This window comes from Tamandua tetradactyla, chromosome 12 (assembly GCF_023851605.1).
Source record: "Tamandua tetradactyla isolate mTamTet1 chromosome 12, mTamTet1.pri, whole genome shotgun sequence".
NCBI classification, from domain to species: Eukaryota; Metazoa; Chordata; class Mammalia; order Pilosa; family Myrmecophagidae; genus Tamandua; species Tamandua tetradactyla.
The window spans coordinates 24,829,677-24,849,998 of NC_135338.1; the positions used below are offsets into that span (position 1 = coordinate 24,829,677).

General features: G+C 37.0%; 1 protein-coding gene across 2 annotated transcripts in view; it reads right to left on the reverse strand.

Moving 5' to 3' along the window:
- The window catches only part of ATP6V1D (ATPase H+ transporting V1 subunit D), a 51,600-nt gene that overhangs the window by 3,610 nt on the left and 27,668 nt on the right, over positions 1–20,322 (reverse strand). For both annotated transcript variants that reach the window (XM_077122777.1, XM_077122778.1), the window contains 6 exons: positions 7,707–7,786; positions 4,166–4,233; positions 3,761–3,805; positions 2,590–2,693; positions 1,962–2,028; positions 470–548 (listed from right to left, as the gene is read on the reverse strand). In XM_077122777.1, the coding sequence (XP_076978892.1) occupies positions 470–548; positions 1,962–2,028; positions 2,590–2,693; positions 3,761–3,805; positions 4,166–4,233; positions 7,707–7,786 (443 nt within the window). The remainder of the gene's footprint in view (positions 1–469; positions 549–1,961; positions 2,029–2,589; positions 2,694–3,760; positions 3,806–4,165; positions 4,234–7,706; positions 7,787–20,322) is intronic.

The following is a 20,322-nucleotide window of genomic DNA, read 5'->3' on the forward strand; positions in this document are numbered from 1 at the left end:
CCTATAGGCTCTTAAGTGTTCATAACCCATTCATGCACATGCATCATTTCTCTTCAAATACTTGATGAATTTTTAACGGTAGAGACTATATATTATTACTAATGTCCCCACAAATACTTAGTATTTTCTCCTGGAACATATTCAACATAAAATACGTACTTGTTGACTAATCCTTTCTACTTTCTTCCCCAGTTTTTATGTAGGAGATATCCAATCTAAATTATGGTTCCATTTTAAAGAATAATCTAGCCTATTAATTTCTCTGTAAGGCCTAAATCGTTGGAGATAACATGTTTTAGGTATATGCAAAACTTGACATAGATTTGCCTCCACAGCCTTTGGCCATATTATCTCTTATTTATCAGAATTAACTGTGCTAATTCTAAAAAACATAAGGCAACTAGTCTCAGCAAATTGAGCCTTTGGAATATGAAAAACAAAAAATAAGTAACTGCCAATTGCTACAAACCTATAGAACTCTTCTCGCTCTCTCTCATCCAGCTCTGTGATGATATAAGCAAGGGTACGTTCAATCCGAGGAATGATGACTAGAGTTTGAGAAAATATATAGACATGAAAACTTCAAACCCCCTTTTTTCAAATTGCTGGTGCTCATTTGTATAATGGTTACTTAATTTTTTTCTTATTAAAATTAATACAGAAAATTTGGAAAACAAACACAAAGAAAAAAAGTATAAAAACCAACCACCAAAAGCAATCACTATAAATAATTTGGTATCTGCCCTTACAGTGTCTTCTATGTACATGATAATACAATCGACCACAACTTATGTATAATATTGAATACCCTGAATATATATGAATATATGAATATTGAACCAGATATTATTTTAAATATAATAGCAATTCACTGTTAAAAAGTTAATCAGAGGGTGCATGGATGGCTCAGTGGGAGAATGCTAGCCTTGCATGTGGGAGACCCAGGTTCAATTCCTGGACCACGCACACACCTCCCCGACCCTGCCAAAAAAAAAGTCAATTAGAGACTGTATAACTCAAATAGTGAACCCTAATGTAAACTATTAAACTATAGCTAATAGTATAATGATTATAATACTATTTCATCCATTGTAACAAAGGTACCACACGAATACAAAGTGTTGAATCAGAAAAACTGTGAGGGGGGATATATGGGAACTCTATTTCCTGCCTCATGTTTCTGTAAACCTATAATGTATTAAATAAATAGTTAAGGACAGGAAATGCAATAAGTTCAGTTTTATGTTAGTCATCAGGTTCTACTTTATTTAGGACTTGCCTATTCAGCTTACAAACTGTGAACCCCTTGGGACTGGGAACTATTAACATGTATTTGTCTTTTGCTTGCAGTTCCATATACAAGGCCTGGTGCTACCAAGCAATCAAGAAACGTGTTTTTAATTTTTGAAATAACTTCCTTTCTAACACTAATAGAGCCCCAATCAAAATACTTACTTTGCTAATCAGATTTTACTCCTTTCTTACCTTAAAATTAAATAAATCTTTTAATGAATGTTAAAAATATACATCAACACTAAGCAGACATAATTTTAAAATAATGAAATGGAAGAGAGAGAAAATAATCAAAATAGGAAAATTTATTTTTAGAAATCAAGGCAAATAGAACAAGTCAAGACATAAGAACTAAGGGAGGGGAATTTAAATTTAAAGTTAAATACTTCATGTAATCAAAATCTCTCTCCATCACTGGAAAGGACTAAAGAAAACAGGAGGCTTGTGAGAAATGCTCTGCACCCATTACTAACTGCGTGAACAACCAGAAACAAAATATTCCATAATTTTTAATGACACTTCTTTCTTTCCACTGAGTACAGAGGTAATGTCTTACTTACTTTGAAACTTCAATGCTTTGTACAGTGCCTGCTTCTTAGCAGCAGCATTAAGTGTGATGGAATGTTGAAGCAAATGAAAACAGTACTTCCATGGCAGCTTATACTCACCATGTTCAATGGCATTTACACGCCTGTTGGTTATCTTGATAGCTTCATCCAAAGTAACAAAGGAAGTCTAAAATAAGAGGACAAATTAATAACAAAAGCACAATGTTTTCCTAATCACACCCTGCTCACTTGACTACACTGCACTTGTAGAAAACATCTGGGAACCAAGACCACTACTCCACAGCATGCTTAAAAAAAAATTATTGGAAGATTTCTATAGTGGTTATATGATTTCCACACTACTGCAACTGTTAACATCAGACCTAAATAAAGACATAAAGATGGAGGAGAGACTCGGGCACTTTTAATTAGAGCTATACTAACTGGTCACAAAAGACCCTCCCAAAAATAGCCTTCATGCATAAACCATGTTACATCTGGATTTTAGTATCAATTCTTGATTTTCTCACATAGCAATGAGTGAAACTGTATCAATACATAAACATTCTGTTAGTAATAAAAAGTAAGGACAATGATGCAGAAGCCACCATTTCAGAAATCAAATGATCTTAGCCTAAGTTCACAGAAATAGTTTAAAATACTAATTGCAACATGCACTGACTCAAGACTTGAATCTTTTCCACTCAAAATAAAACTGCAGGAGTTCTCTAGCTCTTCTGCTACATACCTGCAGTGAAGCTAGTTCCACCAGTAGTTCCACTGCTTTGGCATAATTTCTCTTTAACTTAGCCAGCTGTTCCCCACCTCTGGCTAAACCAGTCAGTTCATAACCTGAAAGAGCCAATCAGACAACATTTGTAATTAAATAATTACAAATTACCAAAAAGAAGTTAATTCATAATAATAATGAACATGGAAAGACAAATTCACTGATTCCTATTATATGCAGATATGACAACCTTTCTCTTTCCCTCAATACTACAGGAGCATGCTGCTGAATAAAGTTTTCTACAAAGCTACCATTCTAAACTTAAGTATAGGAGAAACTTTTAACCAGCCTTCAACTTATCACCTTGATGGATTAACCAATGCCCTCCATTCCTTTTGTAAATCATACTGCTTGAAGCCCAGAGTACAGTGATACTCTGTTAATAGACACCTCTCTAGAATGCTCTAGTACTTTATTCAAACTGTACTTGTTATTAGACGTAATTAAGTACTACATAAACCAATGAAATGTGAGTACCAAAAGAAAGTACTGTTGTGTCTGAAAACAAAAAGTTGATTCGTTTGGAGAGACTCAATAAAGATGTGTTACTATCAAAAAAAACTGCCGTCAAAAAATTGGGAGGGGGTGAGCCACGGTGGCTCAGCGGCAGTTCTCGCCTGCCATGCTGGGTTCGATTCCCAGTGCCTGCCCATGCAAAAAAAAAAAAGAAGGAAAAAAGACAAAATTGGGAGGGAGCTGTAAAAATGTACAATGAGTTAGCATTCAGACTGAATCAATGTCTAAGATTTTATTCTTCTTGAAAGGAACGCAAACTGAAAATTATAAACAATTCATTATGTGTGGCATATGCAGAAAGAACCCAGAAGTCTAATAATCAGCAGATTCATACTCAAATAAAAGATTATAGGCTCGTATTTTTAAAATTCCAAGTAACCATACGTTTATATATTTCTAAGTTGATATTTTTTAAGATATGTAGAATGTTTTATGGCTCCCTGCCCTAACAAACTCTCTGATTAACTTCTAACGTCCTGACTTTATCAGGTAAGAGGGCTTCTCACACTCGAGCCACCAAACTCCAAGAAGGTCGCCCTAACACCATTTTCTAGACAAGGTTCATTTAAGGAGGAATTAAAAGATTTAAAAAGATAAAACATTTTTTACATACTGTCAGTTCCTTCATGGTAATGTTCGAACACTGGCAAGGTAACTCCTGTGAAACACATAAGCATATATGGATTCATAAAACATCCCTGAAGTAGTTTCCTAATTCCTGTTTTCTAGGTTTCTTGTTCATCAAATTATCAAATCAAGAGATTATTAAATTTGGAATTGTAACTGGTTCCAATTAATAAATTTAGGAACCTGCTTTCTTAAGTGTTCATTTCTATTTAAAAGTCAAATTATCCTGAGTGATAGGGATCTGACTGTTACAACGGTTTTAACATGTAATGCAAATTAACTTGTTCTGAATAAGAGAGAAAATGGGACATCAAGATCTTGCTGTATAAACAGATTAATTTAAAAATGTCATCCTTTCTCCCCCAAGGCTTCTAAAGATTTGAAAAGTTACCTGCTACATTATCTTTCTTTGCACGAATCTTCACTTGGGCTTTATTCACATTTTGGATGACTGTGGTGCTGCAGAAAACAGAGCCTTCATTTAGTTTTGTTTTTAGAGTAAGAAATAAACTACAGGGATCCGTTGGATACTTTCAATACTAAATCAGACCAAGAAATTGTTTTGGTAATTGTCTTTTCCAAAAAAGGAGAAAAACCTCTACTGCCAAAGAAGGGCCTCAAATATCACAAAAAGAACAATATTCAAAACATTAATCAAAAAAAAACAACAAAGAATGATTCTGAAAGTCACAGAATGCTCACTTTTCCAGTCACATGTGCATGGATGTGACTTCAGGGGTTTTTATTCACTTAATGTACTTTGGGAAAAAGAAACAGAACTGCCCCTCCTTCTGGATTTGCTGCTCAAATGGTTAAACAGAAGTTCAAATCCTTTACCCTGAATCTAATCTGACTTTATCTGGACTTGTTTGACTCACCATCAGTTATTATAAAAAAATAAGGTGTTCTCCCCATAACTACCTGAAACACAGTCCATACCACTCATTCACTACTGATTTCCTTCTACTGGAAAAATCTTTACAAGTTGTTACCATCCCATACTGCCAAAAATAAAAGTCTATCCCTTCAAAGGGCCATGGCCCCTCAGGCTTACTATAAGACCTGCTACCAAAAACAAATTACCATGTCATCAGGAAAAGAAAACTAAAATCAGAAACCCTGTAAACTTCCACTTCGGCTCCTAACTAGCCACATGACTTTAGGAAGACATTTAACTTATAAAGTGAGAAGAACAATGGCCATCTACTGTACAGGGTTACTAGAATCACTTAATCTATGTAAACTGGCACAATCCCTTTGTAAAGCAAATTCTGGAATGACTATGACAAAAGCTACAAACTTCATGTACTTTAACCAATTCCATCCTTACAAATTTATCCTAAGGAAATAAACAGAATCAAAAATATATATGAAGATATTTACTGCACATTCTCTAATATTCTAAAAATCTGAAAATCAACCCAAAGGTCTAACCACTAAAAGAAAGAGTAAGTTATGGTATGACTACAGAAAAATTATGCAGCATGTGAAAACATGAAAAAATGTTTATGATACAATATTTTAAAAAATGGAGAATGTGGCAAAAAGGAGGGAAGGTTGACACTAAGATAGTGTCTTAAGCACCAGGAGGAATGAACGATAGGTCCCTCTCTAACCAAGTCTCCTCCAGGTGAGGGTTGGAGAATGCTCCAGCAAGCCAGCAGCCACAGCAGATGCAACAAGCTCAAGAATGACATGGTTTGGGGCCTGTGTCCACAAAATCTCCAAAGTATTGCTGGGAGAGAGGAAGGAGGTCAGAGTTCCCTCAGCCTGATACACACTGTGGCAGCCAGTATACAGGAGTCCTCTGGCTGTAAGAGAAGCCCCACCAAATCTCATCAGTGTGGAGTACCCCCAGGGCCCTGGCCAATGTGGACTGAGCTCTAAGCCATGGCTTTGGATGCAGGTACTGTCACCAAATACATCACCATGGAGCCATGGTGGAGCTGCCAATGAGAGGAAGGGAGCAGAGTACTCAAAGTGATGGATGGCAAAGGCCTGGCCCAGGTTGCCAATTACGAACTAGAGACTCTCACTTCAGATGCAGAGGTTGGAGGCCAATGCCCAGGAGGCAAGAGCCTCATGAACATCTCTGTAGATGGGTATGGGAGAGGTTTCCTGGACATGAAAGCAATGAGGGAGACCAGAAAATCTAATTTCTGGGCTAAGGAGAAATTGCAAACTAAATTAACAGGAAAGTGACAAAATGGAGGAACTGTTTGCAATTTGTATGACTGTAGGGTATAACAGTAAATGTTGAGTAGAACTCTCCAGTTGTCCCAAAATTGGTGTCAAGGGCCTAAAGAAACTCAGAATAGCATGAACTGCCATCATTGGAGGCTAGAGACTTTCCTCAGGGTTTGCAAAGAGGTGCCCAGTTGATTTTGCCATCCCAACCATGTCCCAGAACTTCAAGGCTTGAAAGAAGGACAGACTGCTCAGGGTAATGATGGCCAGGCTGGGGCAGTGTGGATGCAGCTTGATCATCTTACTCAAGCAGGCATATAACAGTAATTCTTTCACGAGGGCCACTGCTCACCTAGCAACCTAAATCAACTCACTGACTGCCACCACCCAGTGAGCAGAGGTGCCCTGGTCTCATTGTCATTTCACTCTCCCTACCACGTCCTTGGTTAAGAGAGGCAGTCCTGACCACCATCCTGATAGATACTAGCTGAAGTTTTATGTTTTTTGGGGGGAGGTGCATGGTCCAGGAATTGAACCCAAGTCTCCCACATGGAAGGCGAGCTTTCTACCCCTGAACCACCCATGCACCCTAGCTGAAGTCTCTCCACTGTTTCAGAGAACTCTTTCCTCAGGAAAACTGGATGTGGTGTCGCACTTACTGCCAGGTAGTCGGCGACATGTGCAAGAGCCATGAGAGACAGGGATCTTCTCCACTCCATGCCTACATGGTGAAGTAGAGGCTGCATGGTTTCACAGACAGTCCCATCCAACCAGAGAGCACTAAATCAACTTATAAACCTGATTATCCATAGAGTGGACATAAGTACAACCTCACAGTGTCCCAATGCTGTTGTCTAGTTCTATTCATGTTAAATAATTTTAAATAAAAGTGATCTATTGGAGAGGTATACTTAAAAATCTTGAAACTATGAGGCAAACTAATTATCAACCCCAAGACAGAAGACCAAGTATTTGGACTGTTAAAACTAAAAGCCTACCAGCATGATTAAGTTTGCAATAATCTCTTTAAACTGTTTTAGAAAATACCATTTTTCAACCTTCAAGAATCACAATAGCCACATGTGGATCACTTTCTGTATCATTCAGCTTTTAGATGGCTAGAAACTGGCACTAAGCCTAAGAGCAGGCTTAATTCTGTAAAGAATAATTTATTAAACAGCTTCAGTCTGAAAAATATTTTTAGAAACAAATTTTGGTTCACATGAATACACACTGATAATAAACTAGTCTCTGATGTGGACACAGTATTCAAGAAAAAAGGCATGTATTTGCCATCTTTTGAAACAAGATCTTTAGACCTCCCACTACTGTGTGTGTGTGTTAATAAACCCATTTATATGCCTGCATTTGTTTTTAATATCTACTTTGAAATTACATAACTATGCTTTGATTCCTCATAGCTTCTCATTTTATGGAATTGTTTTGCATCAACAATAAACTGTAAATATAATAAACAAATGTGTGAAATAAAAATTAAAAAAAAAAAAGAAAATAGAACATAAGACGCTAAGTATCCTGGGTCTGTACCTATATAAAAGATACATGTGGATGGGGATAAAAAACAGTGGTAGTTAAGGGGGTAAGGTTAAAAATGTTCTTTTTTATTATTACTATATAATTTGCATTTAATGCACTTATACTTTTAAAGTTAAAAGTGGTTTCTAAATGGAATTGTGAATAAAAAGCACTTTGTTTTTTCAAAACACCCCATTTTTAATTCTTACCTGAAGTCCCCAGCTGTGAACTTGGCCTCAGCAAGTGAAAAGGCAGCTTCTCTCATCACTTCACCCATCAACATTTTAGTCTGGAAAAGCATAACCCAACAGCAAATTCAACCTTGTTTTTAACAAGGAAAAATCATATAATTCTGTTCCTTTAATAACCATCAATATTTTATGCTTGGTGTTAATATAATCAATTTGACAATGGTAATGGCAAAAAAAAAAAAAAAAAAAAAAAGAACGCACAAAAATGTTCAGTTTTGTTTGAGAAGTTTTGGTTATGGTCATTAGCAATGTTGCAAAGCCATGATTTTTAAAATTAAAACATCAGAATAAACACATTAAGAAACAGAAAACTATGATACTTTACCAAAGATCCCTTCTTACTCCTGTATAGGTACATATTGATATGCCCAAATTAATCTTCAAATTCACCTGCAGTTGAAATCAAAACCCTTAATAGCTAATACTGATTCTAAGCTCATGCTTGAAAATATTCAATAATTTTTTTCTGAAAGACAACAAAAACTGGGGAGGTAGATGCAGAGTTGCCTTTCAAGGTATTAAAAATGTGCAGCTACAAAAAAGAAATACTTCTGCTTCTGCTATAGATAAACCAATGAAATGGAATACAGGGTTCTACAACTACAACTCCGTATGAAAATTTAGTACAGTAAAGGGACAATATCCATTTGCAAAAAGCTAAATTCTCACCTGACATCAGGAAAAAAATTTCCTGGCATATTAAGGTTAAATAAAAACTATAATTAAAGAAAACATATCAGAATATTTTCTTAATCTTTTTTTAACTTTTTTTGGTATGCTGGATGGTGGGGTCAGATTTCATTCTTTTTCCATGTGAATATCCCAATATTGGAGCACCATTTGTTGAATTTTTGTTTGTTTCTTTGTTTTGGGAAGTGCACGGGCCGGGAACTGAACCTGGGTCTCCTGCATGACAGGTAAGAATTCTACCACTGAAGTACCCTTGCACCCTCTCTATTTTCTTAATCTTTTTAAGTGTAGCATTATATGGGACCCAAAATGATATAAAGGAAAAGACTAACAGACTTGCTCAAACTATAATTAAAATTCATTAAAAAATGTTAGAAGATAAGCAAAAGACTTAGAGAAAATGGTTTGATCATTTTACACACATCCAGATTATATATAGAACTCTTACAAATAAGAGAAGAAATTCACCAAAATCAAATTATCATTAAACACGAAAAATTGCTCAACTTCATAAATAATCAACAGTGCAAACTAACATAAGATACCAAATTTAACCTAACAAATAAAAAAATTATTTTAAATAATTTTAATTCTTCCAGTTAGGAAGAATTTAAGAAAATAGGCCCTCTTACACACCAATTGATAAGAATATACATCAGTATAACCCAAATTGTCATACAATTTGGCAATTATCTATGAAAATTTAAATGACTATATCCTTGGATCCAGATTCTAAGATTCTTTTCCAGTGAAATGCTAGCATAGGTACATACATACATGTTCACACATAATACTCCTGGTGGATGCTTTATGAAAGCAATACTTATGGGATACGCTACAAAAAAAAAAGACTTCGAGGTTATAAACCAAAGTGTCAAAAAAAGCAACTTCTATATGCAAGGGTGGTTCAACATAAGAAAATCAATTAATGTAATACACCATATCAACAAATCAAAGCAGAAAAATCACATGATCATCTCAATTGATGCAGAGAAGGCATTTGACAAGATTCAACATCCTTTCCTGTTGAAAACACTTCAAAAGATAGGAATACAAGGAAACTTCCTTAAAATGACAGAGGGAATATATGAAAAACCCACAGCTAATATCATCCTCAATGGGGAAAAATTGAAAACTTTCCCCCTAAGATCAGGAACAAGACAAGGATGTCCACTATCACCACTATTATTCAACATCGTGTTGGAGGTTCTAGCCAGAGCAATTAGACAAGAAAAAGAAATACAAGGCATCAAAATTGGAAAGGAAGAAGTAAAACTGTCACTGTTTGCAGACGATATGATACTATACGTTGAAAACCCGGAAAAATCCACAGCAAAACTACTAGAGCTAATAAATGAGTACAGCAAAGTAGCAGGTTACAAGATCAACATTAAAAAATCTGTAGCATTTCTATACACTAGTAATGAACAAGCTGAGGGGGGAATCAAGAAATGAATCCCATGTACAATTGCAACTAAAAGAATAAAATACCTAGGAATAAATTTAACTAAAGAGACAAAAAACCTATATGAAGAAAACTACAAAAAACTGTTAAAAGAAATCACAGAAGACCTAAATAGATGGAAGGGCATACCGTGTTCATGGATTGGAAGACTAAATATAGTTAAGATGTCAATCCTACCTAAATTGATTTACAGATTCAATGCAATACCAATCAAAATCCCAACAACTTATTTTTCAGAATTAGAAAAACCAATAAGCAAATTTATCTGGAAAGGCAGGGTGCCCCGAATTGCTAAAAACATCTTGAGGAAAAAAAACGAAGCTGGAGGTCTCGCGCTGCCAGACTTTAAGGCATATTATGAAGCCACAGTGGTCAAAACAGCATGGTATTGGCATAAAGATAGATATATCGACCAATGGAATTGAATAGAGTGCTCAGATATAGACCCTCTCATCTATGGTCATTTGATCTTTGATAAGGGAGTCAAGCCAACTCACCTGGGACAGAACAGTCTCTTCAATAAATGGTGCCTAGAGAACTGGATATCCATATGCAAAAGAATGAAAGAAGACCCATATCTCACACCCTATACAAAAGTTAACTCAAAATGGATCAAAGATCTAAACATTAGGTCTAAGACCATAAAACAGTTAGAGGAAAATGTAGGGAGATATCTTATGAAACTTACAATTGGAGGCAGTTTTATGGACCTTAAACCTAAAGCAAGAGCACTGAAGAAGGAAATAAATAAATGGGAGCTCCTCAAAATTAAACACTTTTGTGCATCAAAGAACTTCATCAAGAAAGTAGAAAGACAGCCTACACAATGGGAGACAATATTTGGAAATGATATATCAGATAAAGGTCTAGTATCCAGAATTTATAAAGAGATTGTTCATCTCAACAACAAAAAGACAGCCAACCCAATTACAAAATGGGAAAAAGACTTGAACAGACACCTATCAGAAGAGGAAATACAAATGGCCAAAAGGCACATGAAGAGATGCTCAATGTCCCTGGCCATTAGAGAAATGCAAATCAAAACCACAATGAGATATCATCTCACACCCACCAGAATGGCCATTATCAACAAAACAGAAAATGATAAGTGCTGGAGAGGATGCGGAGAAAGAGGCACACTTATCCACTGTTGGTGGGAATGTCAAATGGTGCTACCACTGTGGAAGGCAGTTTGACGGTTCCTCAAAAAGTTGAATATTGAATTGCCATACAACCCAGTAATACCATTGCTGGGTATCTACTCAAAGGATTTAAGGGCAAAGACACAAACGGACATTTGCACACCAATGTTTATAGCAGCGTTATTTACAATTGCAAAGAGATGGAAACAGCCAAAATGCCCATCAACAGACGAGTGGCTAAACAAACTGTGGTATATACATACGATGGAATATTATGCAGCTTTAAGGCAGGATAAACTTATGAAGCATGTAATAACATGGATGGACCTAGAGAACATTATGCTGAGTGAGCCTATCCAAAAACTAAAAGACAAATACTGTATGGTCCCACTGATGTGAACCGACATTCGAGAATAAACTTGGAATATGTCATTGGTAACAGAGTCCAGCAGGAGTTAGAAACAGGGTAAGATAATGGGTAATTGGAGCTGAAGGGATACAGACTGTGCAACAGGACTAGATACAAAAACTCAAAAATGGACAGCACAATAATACCTAATGGTAAAGTAATCATGTTAAAACACTGAATGAAGCTGCATCTGATGCATCTGAGCTATAGGTTTTTTTTTTTTACTATTATTATTACTTTCATTGTTTTTCTCTATATTAACATTCTATATCTTTTTCTGTTGTGTTGCTAGTTCTTCTAAACTGATGCAAATGTACTAAGAAACGATGATCATGCATCTATGTGATGATGTTAAGAATTACTGATTGCATATGTAGAATGGTATGATTTCTAAATGTTGGGTTAATTTCTTTTTTTCCATTAATTAATAAAAAAATAAAAATAAAAAAATAAAATAAAGCAACTTCTGGAAAATGGGGGGGATATATATGGGAGAAAAATCTTCACTTTCTTAATACATATACTGCTGTACTCACATATCATTTATCCAAAAAGAACTGAATTAAAACTATTGCATACTAGCACTATTCTAGGCACAGGGAAAATAGCGTTGAAGAGACAAAGACTCTGCTCTTCACAGCACAGAGTTTACAAACTCTTTATATTCCTAGTGGGGGGAATCAATAAATCTAGAAAATATCATGTGATTGTAAGTGCTATGATAAAAATAAAATAAACAGAAATGACAGAAGTAAATATGGTGGTCACCTCATATTTGGGTGATCTCTCTGTGAAGAGACCAGGATGGTTAGAAGAGCTACTCATGAAAAAATCTGAAGAAAGAACATTCCAGGCAGAAAGAATAGATAATGAAAAACTATAGAGGAGAATGTTGGAAAGAATGCTCAGAACAAGGTCAGTGAGGCAGGCAGGGGGAGATGAGATCAGGCGGACCTTTGTGGGCAAGGGGTAAGGAGTTTGGATTTTATTAAATGAACTATTTGAAACTTGTTACAGTTACAGTGGCATTTTACTTTTAAAGGATAAACTGTTTTACTTAAAATAACTTAAGAATTAAAAATGCCACAGTACTTCTGGAAAGATGGCAGAGTAGGATGGAATGGATTCACCCCTGCTCTGTGGGACAAGACAGGAGATGGGGAAAAGATGACCAGGACAGCAGTCCCAGGGCGGGTGAATGACTGAAGAGGGTCTCCAATATTTCATAGAGGAGAGACGCAGGGAGATCGGGACAGGAAGAGCAGGATGGGTCTAACTGGCCATGACATGTAGGAAGATGTGGATCTGAGGAAACACTGTTCCTCTGCTCAAGCCTGTCCCAGAGGCTGACTAAAGACACATCCTTGAGCAGCTTGACAGCTGGCCATGCCTATGGGGAACCAAGAGGCATGCCTAGCAGTCCACCAGGAAAAGCTGTGCTCCTAGGCACTGGGAACAGTCACACAGCCAGGTGCCGTGAATGGAGGATCTGCCAGGTACTGGGTGCTGCAGATCAGCTGCACCCCACCCCCACCCCCACCACCGTGATTAGATCCCCATCCTGCACACGGGAAGCAGCCACTCAAGCCACTCGCCACACAGGCCATCTTCCCAGCTGGCCAATGCTCAGGAAGGGGCAGACTTGAGGGGAGGGGGCGCCTCAGGAGTGCAACCTGCTAGGAAGAAGCAGCAAGTGCAATCTGCAAACTCCCTATCTGTCTAGGTTTGTTTGGTTAAATACATTTTTTCTATACTTACTATTACTTTTTTGTTTTTATTTTTATTCTTAGATATGTATTTATAGTTTCATTTATTTTGTATTTCTTATTTTTTATTCATTTGTTTTTAAATTTTCTCTCCCTTCTGTGGGTACCAGTCCAAGTTCATTTTCAAGATATCTTGGGGTATCTCCGTCTGATTTGGGGGCCTACTAATAATGAGGTGTGCTGTTTTATATTTGTTTGTGTTGTGTGTGTGTGTATGTGTGTATAAAATTTTGTTTTATTTTATTATTTACTTTTTGGGGAGTACATGGGCTGGGAATCCAGCCCAGGTCTCCTGCACCATGGGTGAGTGCTCTGCACCCCTGCCTATCTTTTATTAGACCCTTCAGGTAGAACTATACCCCCTACATGAGATTTGGGCCTTGGTTTGGAAGCAAATTACTGACCAGCCAAGTGCAAGAGGGACCCTTCAATGCAAAACCAAATAAATGCAGAGTTTTGGGTGAATGAGGAAAACCAACTTGCAAAATAACCTTATTAAGACGGTCAAATGCCCCAAATGCAACAGAAAAATCACAAAGCATGTGAAGATCTAAGAAGAGGTAGTCCAGCCAGGCAACTGGATTAAAACACCAGAGGGACACAATATGGAACACCTATTCAAGGATGTTTATAAAGAAACAGAGGATGTCAGGAAGACACTGGAAGGGCATAAAGAAGACTCTGAAAGATCAATTGGAAGGATGGTAGGATCTCACAAAGATGAAAGACACAGTAGAACAAATTGGAAATAAACTACAGACACACCAAGAAGATTCAAAGAGGCAGAAGAAAGAGTGGGTGACCTAGAAGACAAAACAATTGAACTAGAGCACATGAAAGAACAAATGTTAAGATGGAAAAACTGGAAATGGATCTTAGGGAAATAAGGGAGAACAAAAGTCACACATATGTAAGGATCTTTGGTGTCCTGGAGAGAGAGGAAAAAAGTGAATGGCTGGGAAGGTTAGCTGAAGATATAACTGGGGAAACCGCCCAACCCTTATAAAAGACATAAATATACAAAACAAAGAGGCCCAACAAACCCCAAATAGAGTAAATCCAAATAGGCTTACATCAAGACACACGCTAGACAAACTGTCAAATGTCGAAGAGAAACAGAAATTCCTGAAAGGAGCATAAGAAAAGCAATCTACTACCTACAAGAGAAAACACATAAGAATAAGACTGACTTCAGACTACTCAACAGGTACCATGGAGGCAAGAAGGAATGGTACAATGTATTTAAAATCCTGAAGAAAGGCTTCCAGTCAAAAATTCTTTAGCCAGCCAAGTTGTCCTCCAAAACTGATGGAGAGATTAAAATCTTCAGACAAAGATTGAGAGAACTTGCCCTACAAGAAACACTAAAGGAAGTCCTGTCAGCTGAAGATAAAAAAAAAAAAGCGGGAGAGGGAAGTTTAGAGGAGAGGACAGAATTGAAGAGTACCAGTAAGGGTGTGCTGGTTTGAAAGGAAGTATGCCCCCTAAGAAAAGCCATGTTTTAATATAAATGCCATTTCATAAAGGTAGAATAATCTCTATTCAAGTATGTTTGAAACTGTAATGAGATTATCTCCCTGGATGATGTGATTTAGTCAAGAGTGGTTGTTAAACTGGATTAGGGGATGACATGTCTCCACCCAATTTGAGTGGGTCTTGATTAGTTTCTGAAGTCCTATAAAAGAGGAGAATGAGAGAGTCAGAGAGAGCAGAGAATGCTGCAGCACCACAAAGTGGAGAGTCCACTGGAGATGAAGAAGGAAAACGCCTCCCAGGGAGCTTCATAAAACCACAAGCCATGAAACCAATTACTAGCAGATGACGCCGTAATTGCCATGTGCCCTTCCAGCCGAGAGAGAGAAGCCCTGACTGTGTTCGCCATGTGCCTTCTCACTTGAGAGAGAAACCCTGAACTCCATCGGCCTTCTTGAACCAAGGTATCTTTCCCTGGATGCCTTTGATTGGACATTTCTAATTGGGACATTTTCTCAGCCTTAGAACTGTAAACTAGCAACTCATTAAATTCCCCCTTTTTAAAAGCCATTCCATTCCTGGTATATTGCATTCCAGCAGCTAGCAAACTAGAACAAAGGGTAATTTAAAGGATAAAAAGAAAGAAAGAAAAGAATATATGGATCTGACAAAAAACAAAGGATAAGATGGTAGATTCAAGAACTATTTTTACATTAATAACTTTGAATACTTTTAGACTAAAGTCATCAATTAAAAGATACTGACTGGCAGAATGAATATAAAAAATATAATCCATCTATAAGTTATTTACAAGAGATACATCTTAGACCTAAGGACACAAATAGATTGAAAGTGAAAGGATGGAAAATGATGTTCTATGCAAGCTATAACGAAAAGAACACCAGAGTAGTTATACTAAGATTAGATAAAATAGACTTTAAGTATAAAAAAAGACAAAGAAGCATACTACATGTTAATAAAAGGAATAATTCATGAAGAGAAAAGTACATTGGCAAAACGGAAGGGAGCTATAGACAGTTCAAAAATAATAGTGGGAGACTTCAATATACCACCCTAAATTGTAGATAGAGCAACCAGACAGAGGATCAACAAGGAAACAGAGAACCTAAAACATGTAATAAACAAATTAGATCTGACTGACATATATAGATCATGACACCCCAGAACACCAGATTATACATTCTTCTCTGGTGAACATGGAACGTTCCCCAGGATAGATCATATGCTGGGACATAAAATAAGTTTTTACAAATCTCTCAGTAGCTGAGAGATTTCAGAGTCAAGAGCTTATCCTGGAGGTTATTCTCGTGCATTATATAGATACCCCTTTTTAGTTTCTGGAGTATTGGAGTGGCTAGAGGGAAATACCTGAAACTGTTGAACTGTGTTCCAGCAGCCTTGATTCTTGAAGAAGATTTTTAGCTTTTACAATGTGACTGTGACTGAATACCTTGTCTGAGGCTCCTTTTATCCAGGGTACGGACAGATGAGTTAAAAAATACAGATAAGAAATAAATAAAAATACAGATAAAATAATAAATAAATAAATTAAGGGTAAAAATTGGGTAGATTGAAATACTGTGGGTCAATGAGAGGGAGGGATAAGGGGTATGGGATGTATGAGTTCTTTCTTCTTATTTTTATTCCTTTTTCTGGAGTGATGCAAATGTTCTAAAAATAATCATGGTTAAGAATACACAACTATGTGATGTTAGTGTGAGCCAGTGATTGTATAATATGCTTGGCCTGTAAGTGTGCAAATATTTCTCAATAAAAATATTTAAAACAAGAACAAGCAAAAATTGAGGACTTAACTGCTGACCTGGAGAAAGCAGAGAAAGAACAGCAAACCAACTACAAGACAAATAAGAGAAATAACAAAGATTAAAGCAGAAATAAACGAACTGGAGAACCAAAACCAAAACCAAAACCAAAAAACCAAGTGAAAGAATCAACAAAACTAAAAGTTGGTTCTTTGAGAAAAATCAATAAAATTGATGGACCCCTATCTAGACTGACAAAGAAAAAAAGAGAGGATGCAAATAAACAAAATCAGAAATCATAGGGGTCATAATCATGGATCCTGAAGAAATTTTTTAAATCATATGAGAATATTATGAGCAACTATATGCCAACAAACTATACAACTTAGATGAAATGTATGAATTCCTAGAAACACATGAACTACCCATACTGACTCAAGAAGAAACAGAAGATTTCAACAAACTGATTACAAGTAAAGAGATTAAATCAGTCATCAACAATCTTCCCACAAAGAAAAGCCCAGGACCAGACAGCTTCACAGGGAAATTTTGTCAAACATTCCAAAAAAAAATAACACAAACTCTGTTCAAACGCTTTTAAAAAATTCAGGAAAAAGGAAAACCTAACTCATTTTATGAAGCTAACATCACTCTAATACCAAACCGAGATAAAGACACTACAAGAAAGTAGAACTACAGACCAATCTCTCAAACATAGATGCAAAAATTATAAGCAAAATACTACATCAAATCGAATCCAATGACACACTGAAAGAATTATACATCATGATCAAAAGGGGTTTATACCAGGAATGCAAGGGTGGTACGACACATGAAAATCAACCAAAATAATACAACACATTGACAAACGAAAAGGGAAAAATCACAAGATATCGATTGGTGCTGAAAAAGCATTAGACAAAACTCAGCATCCTTTCCTGATAAAAACAGTTCAAAAGGTAGGAGTCAAAGGAAACTTTCTTAATATTATAAAGGCATAAATGAAAAACCCATAGCCAGTATTGCACTTAATGGTCAGAGATTGAAAGCATAATCCCTAAGATCGGGAACGAGACAAGGATGCCCACTTTCACTACTATTATTCAACATTGTACTGGAAGTGCTAGCTGGCACAATTAGAAAGAAATAAAAGGCACCCAAATTGGAAAGGAAGAAGTAAAACTTTCATTATTTGCAGATGACATGATGCTATACTTAGAAAACCCTGAGAAATCTACAACAAAGCTACCTGAGCTAATAAATTCAGCAAAGTAGCAAGATGTAAGATACAGTAATGTCTCTACATACAAGTAATGGCCTATCTCAGGAGATAATTAAGAAAAAAATTCCATTCAAAATGGTGACCAAAAGAACCAGTACCTAGAAATAAGCCTAATCACAAATGCCAGGGACTTGTACACAGAAAACTACAGAGCACTGTTAAAGAAATAAAAAAATAACCTAAGTAGATGGAAAGACATTCCATGCTCATGGATAAGAAAACTGAATGTCATTAAAATATCACTTCTACCCAAATTAAGCTACAGAGTCAATGCAATACCAATCAAAATTCCAACAACCTACTTTGAAGACTTGGAAAAGCTAGTTATCAAATTTATTTTGATGGGAAAAAGACACCAATAACTAACGATATCCTAAAAAAGAAAAGCAAAGTGGGAGGACTAATACTTTCTGACTTTAAAGCTTACTATAAAGCCACAGTGGTCAAAACAGCATGGTACAGGCATGAAGACAGACACATCAACCAATGAAATCAAATCGAGAGTGCAGAAATAGACCGCCAAATCTATGGACAACTGATCTTCGACTAGGCCCCCAAATCCACTAAACGTAGACAGACTAGTCTGTTCAATAAATGGGCATGGAAGATTTGGATATCAATAGCCAAAAGAATGAACAAGGACCCCCACCTTATACACTATATAAAATTAATTCAAAATGGATTAAATACTTAAATGTAAGACACAGTACCATAAAACTTCTAGAAGAAAATGTAGGGAAACATCTTCAAGATCTAATAATAGTAGTGGTTCCGGTTCCAAGATGGCAGCTTAGTGAGGACTGGAGTTTAGTTCATCCTCCAGAAAAGCTGGTAAATAGTCAGGAACAGTACAAAACAACTGTTGGGGCCACATCAGTGACAGGACACACAGCACACAGCAATTTGGACAAGCCGGACCAGCTGTGGTCCCATCCAGAACTGTGAGTCCCCAAAGTCGTGAAGGCCAGTGCCCCTTCCCCATAGCCTGGTTCCCGGGGGGAAGCAAAGAGACTTTACTAGCAGCAGGGGCTGAGTTCAACCAAGCTCCAATTCTGAAATTAATTAACAAATATTGATGACTGAAAATAGGCCCCCAGCTCAAATAAACCTCAAATAAAAGCTAAAGGTACTAGTTTTCCCCCTAGTGCAGAGGGGGCAGGACTGATGGAAAAAAACAACAGGTTTTTTGGATTGGACAGCACAAAATACTTGAAAAGGTATGGACCCTAAAAAAAAAAAAAGAGGAGGCACATAGCACCTGGAGATACACAGAGCTATATACCAACTTAAGCTCCTGATTAACAAACCCAAGGAATGGGGCCCTGCTCTGAAAAGTTTTGTTTTGTTTCTACTGCTTAACTGCTCATTAGATACAACTGCAAGGTTTCTCAGGCTCCAACTGCCCCAGGAAAAAGTGGAATTAAGCTTGTCTGAGAGACAAAGAGGCTGGTCAGGTGAAAGGAGTTAATTTTCTAGAGGCTGTGCCTTCCCCAGGAGAGGGAGGGGCCCAGCTCAGATGGAATCACTCCCTCAAGGAATTCAGCCCCCAGGAACTGGAAAAGTGAAGCAATTAAAGCCAGCCTACAACCTCTCTGTCTCAACCACGCTCCCAGCAGGGAGAGTCTGCTAAAGTTAAAGGTAATGAAAGATACCGCATCACTTTATGCTGGTGGGACCTGCAGGCAGATAAGCACCACATACTGGGCAGGATAGAAAAAACAGAGTCTAGAGGCTTCATAAGAAAGTCTACAACCTGCTGGGTCTCACCCTCAGGAAAAACTGATGTAGGTGACTCTTCCCTCCTGAGAGCAGCCAGTCTGGTCTGGGAAAATCTGACTGGGATCTATAATATCTAAGTAGATCCTCCTATGGTGGGGGGGGGGGGGCGAGGAGAAGGCTCTTTACAGGAAAAGCAAGGAACAAGAAAACAAGAACTGAAAAGTTTTGATCTATTAAACAAAACCTATGCTAGAGGTCTAGAATAAGCTGAACTGAATGTCAAAGAACAGACAGAGAACAAAGCCATCCAGCAAGAAAATCCTAAAGTAAAGAGTGAAAAACCAGAATAAACTAATTAAGGAAATTAAATGCCTAGACACTAGCAAAAAATAATAACAAATCACAGTAGGAAAACTGAAGATATGGCCCAGTTAAAGGAACAAACCAACAATTCAAATGAGATGCAGGAGTTGAAACACCTAAGTCAGGATGTTCAAAGAGACATAGAAAATCTCATCAAAAATCAAATCAACAAATGGAGGATATAAAGGTGGCGATGGGTAAGTGAAAAGAAGAAATCGAAAGTCTGAGAAAACAAATCACAGAACTTGAGGGAATAAAAGGTAAAGTAGAAGAGATGAAGAAAACAATGGAAACCTACAATGTTAAATTTCAAGAGGCAGAAGAAAGAAATAGTGAATTGGAAGAGGGGACATCTGAAATCTGACAAGCAAAAGAAAATACAAGAAAACGAATGGGAAAATATGAGGAGGGACTCAGGGAAGTGAATGACAACACAAGGCACACAAATATATGTGTTGTGGGTGTCCCCAAAGAGCAGGGA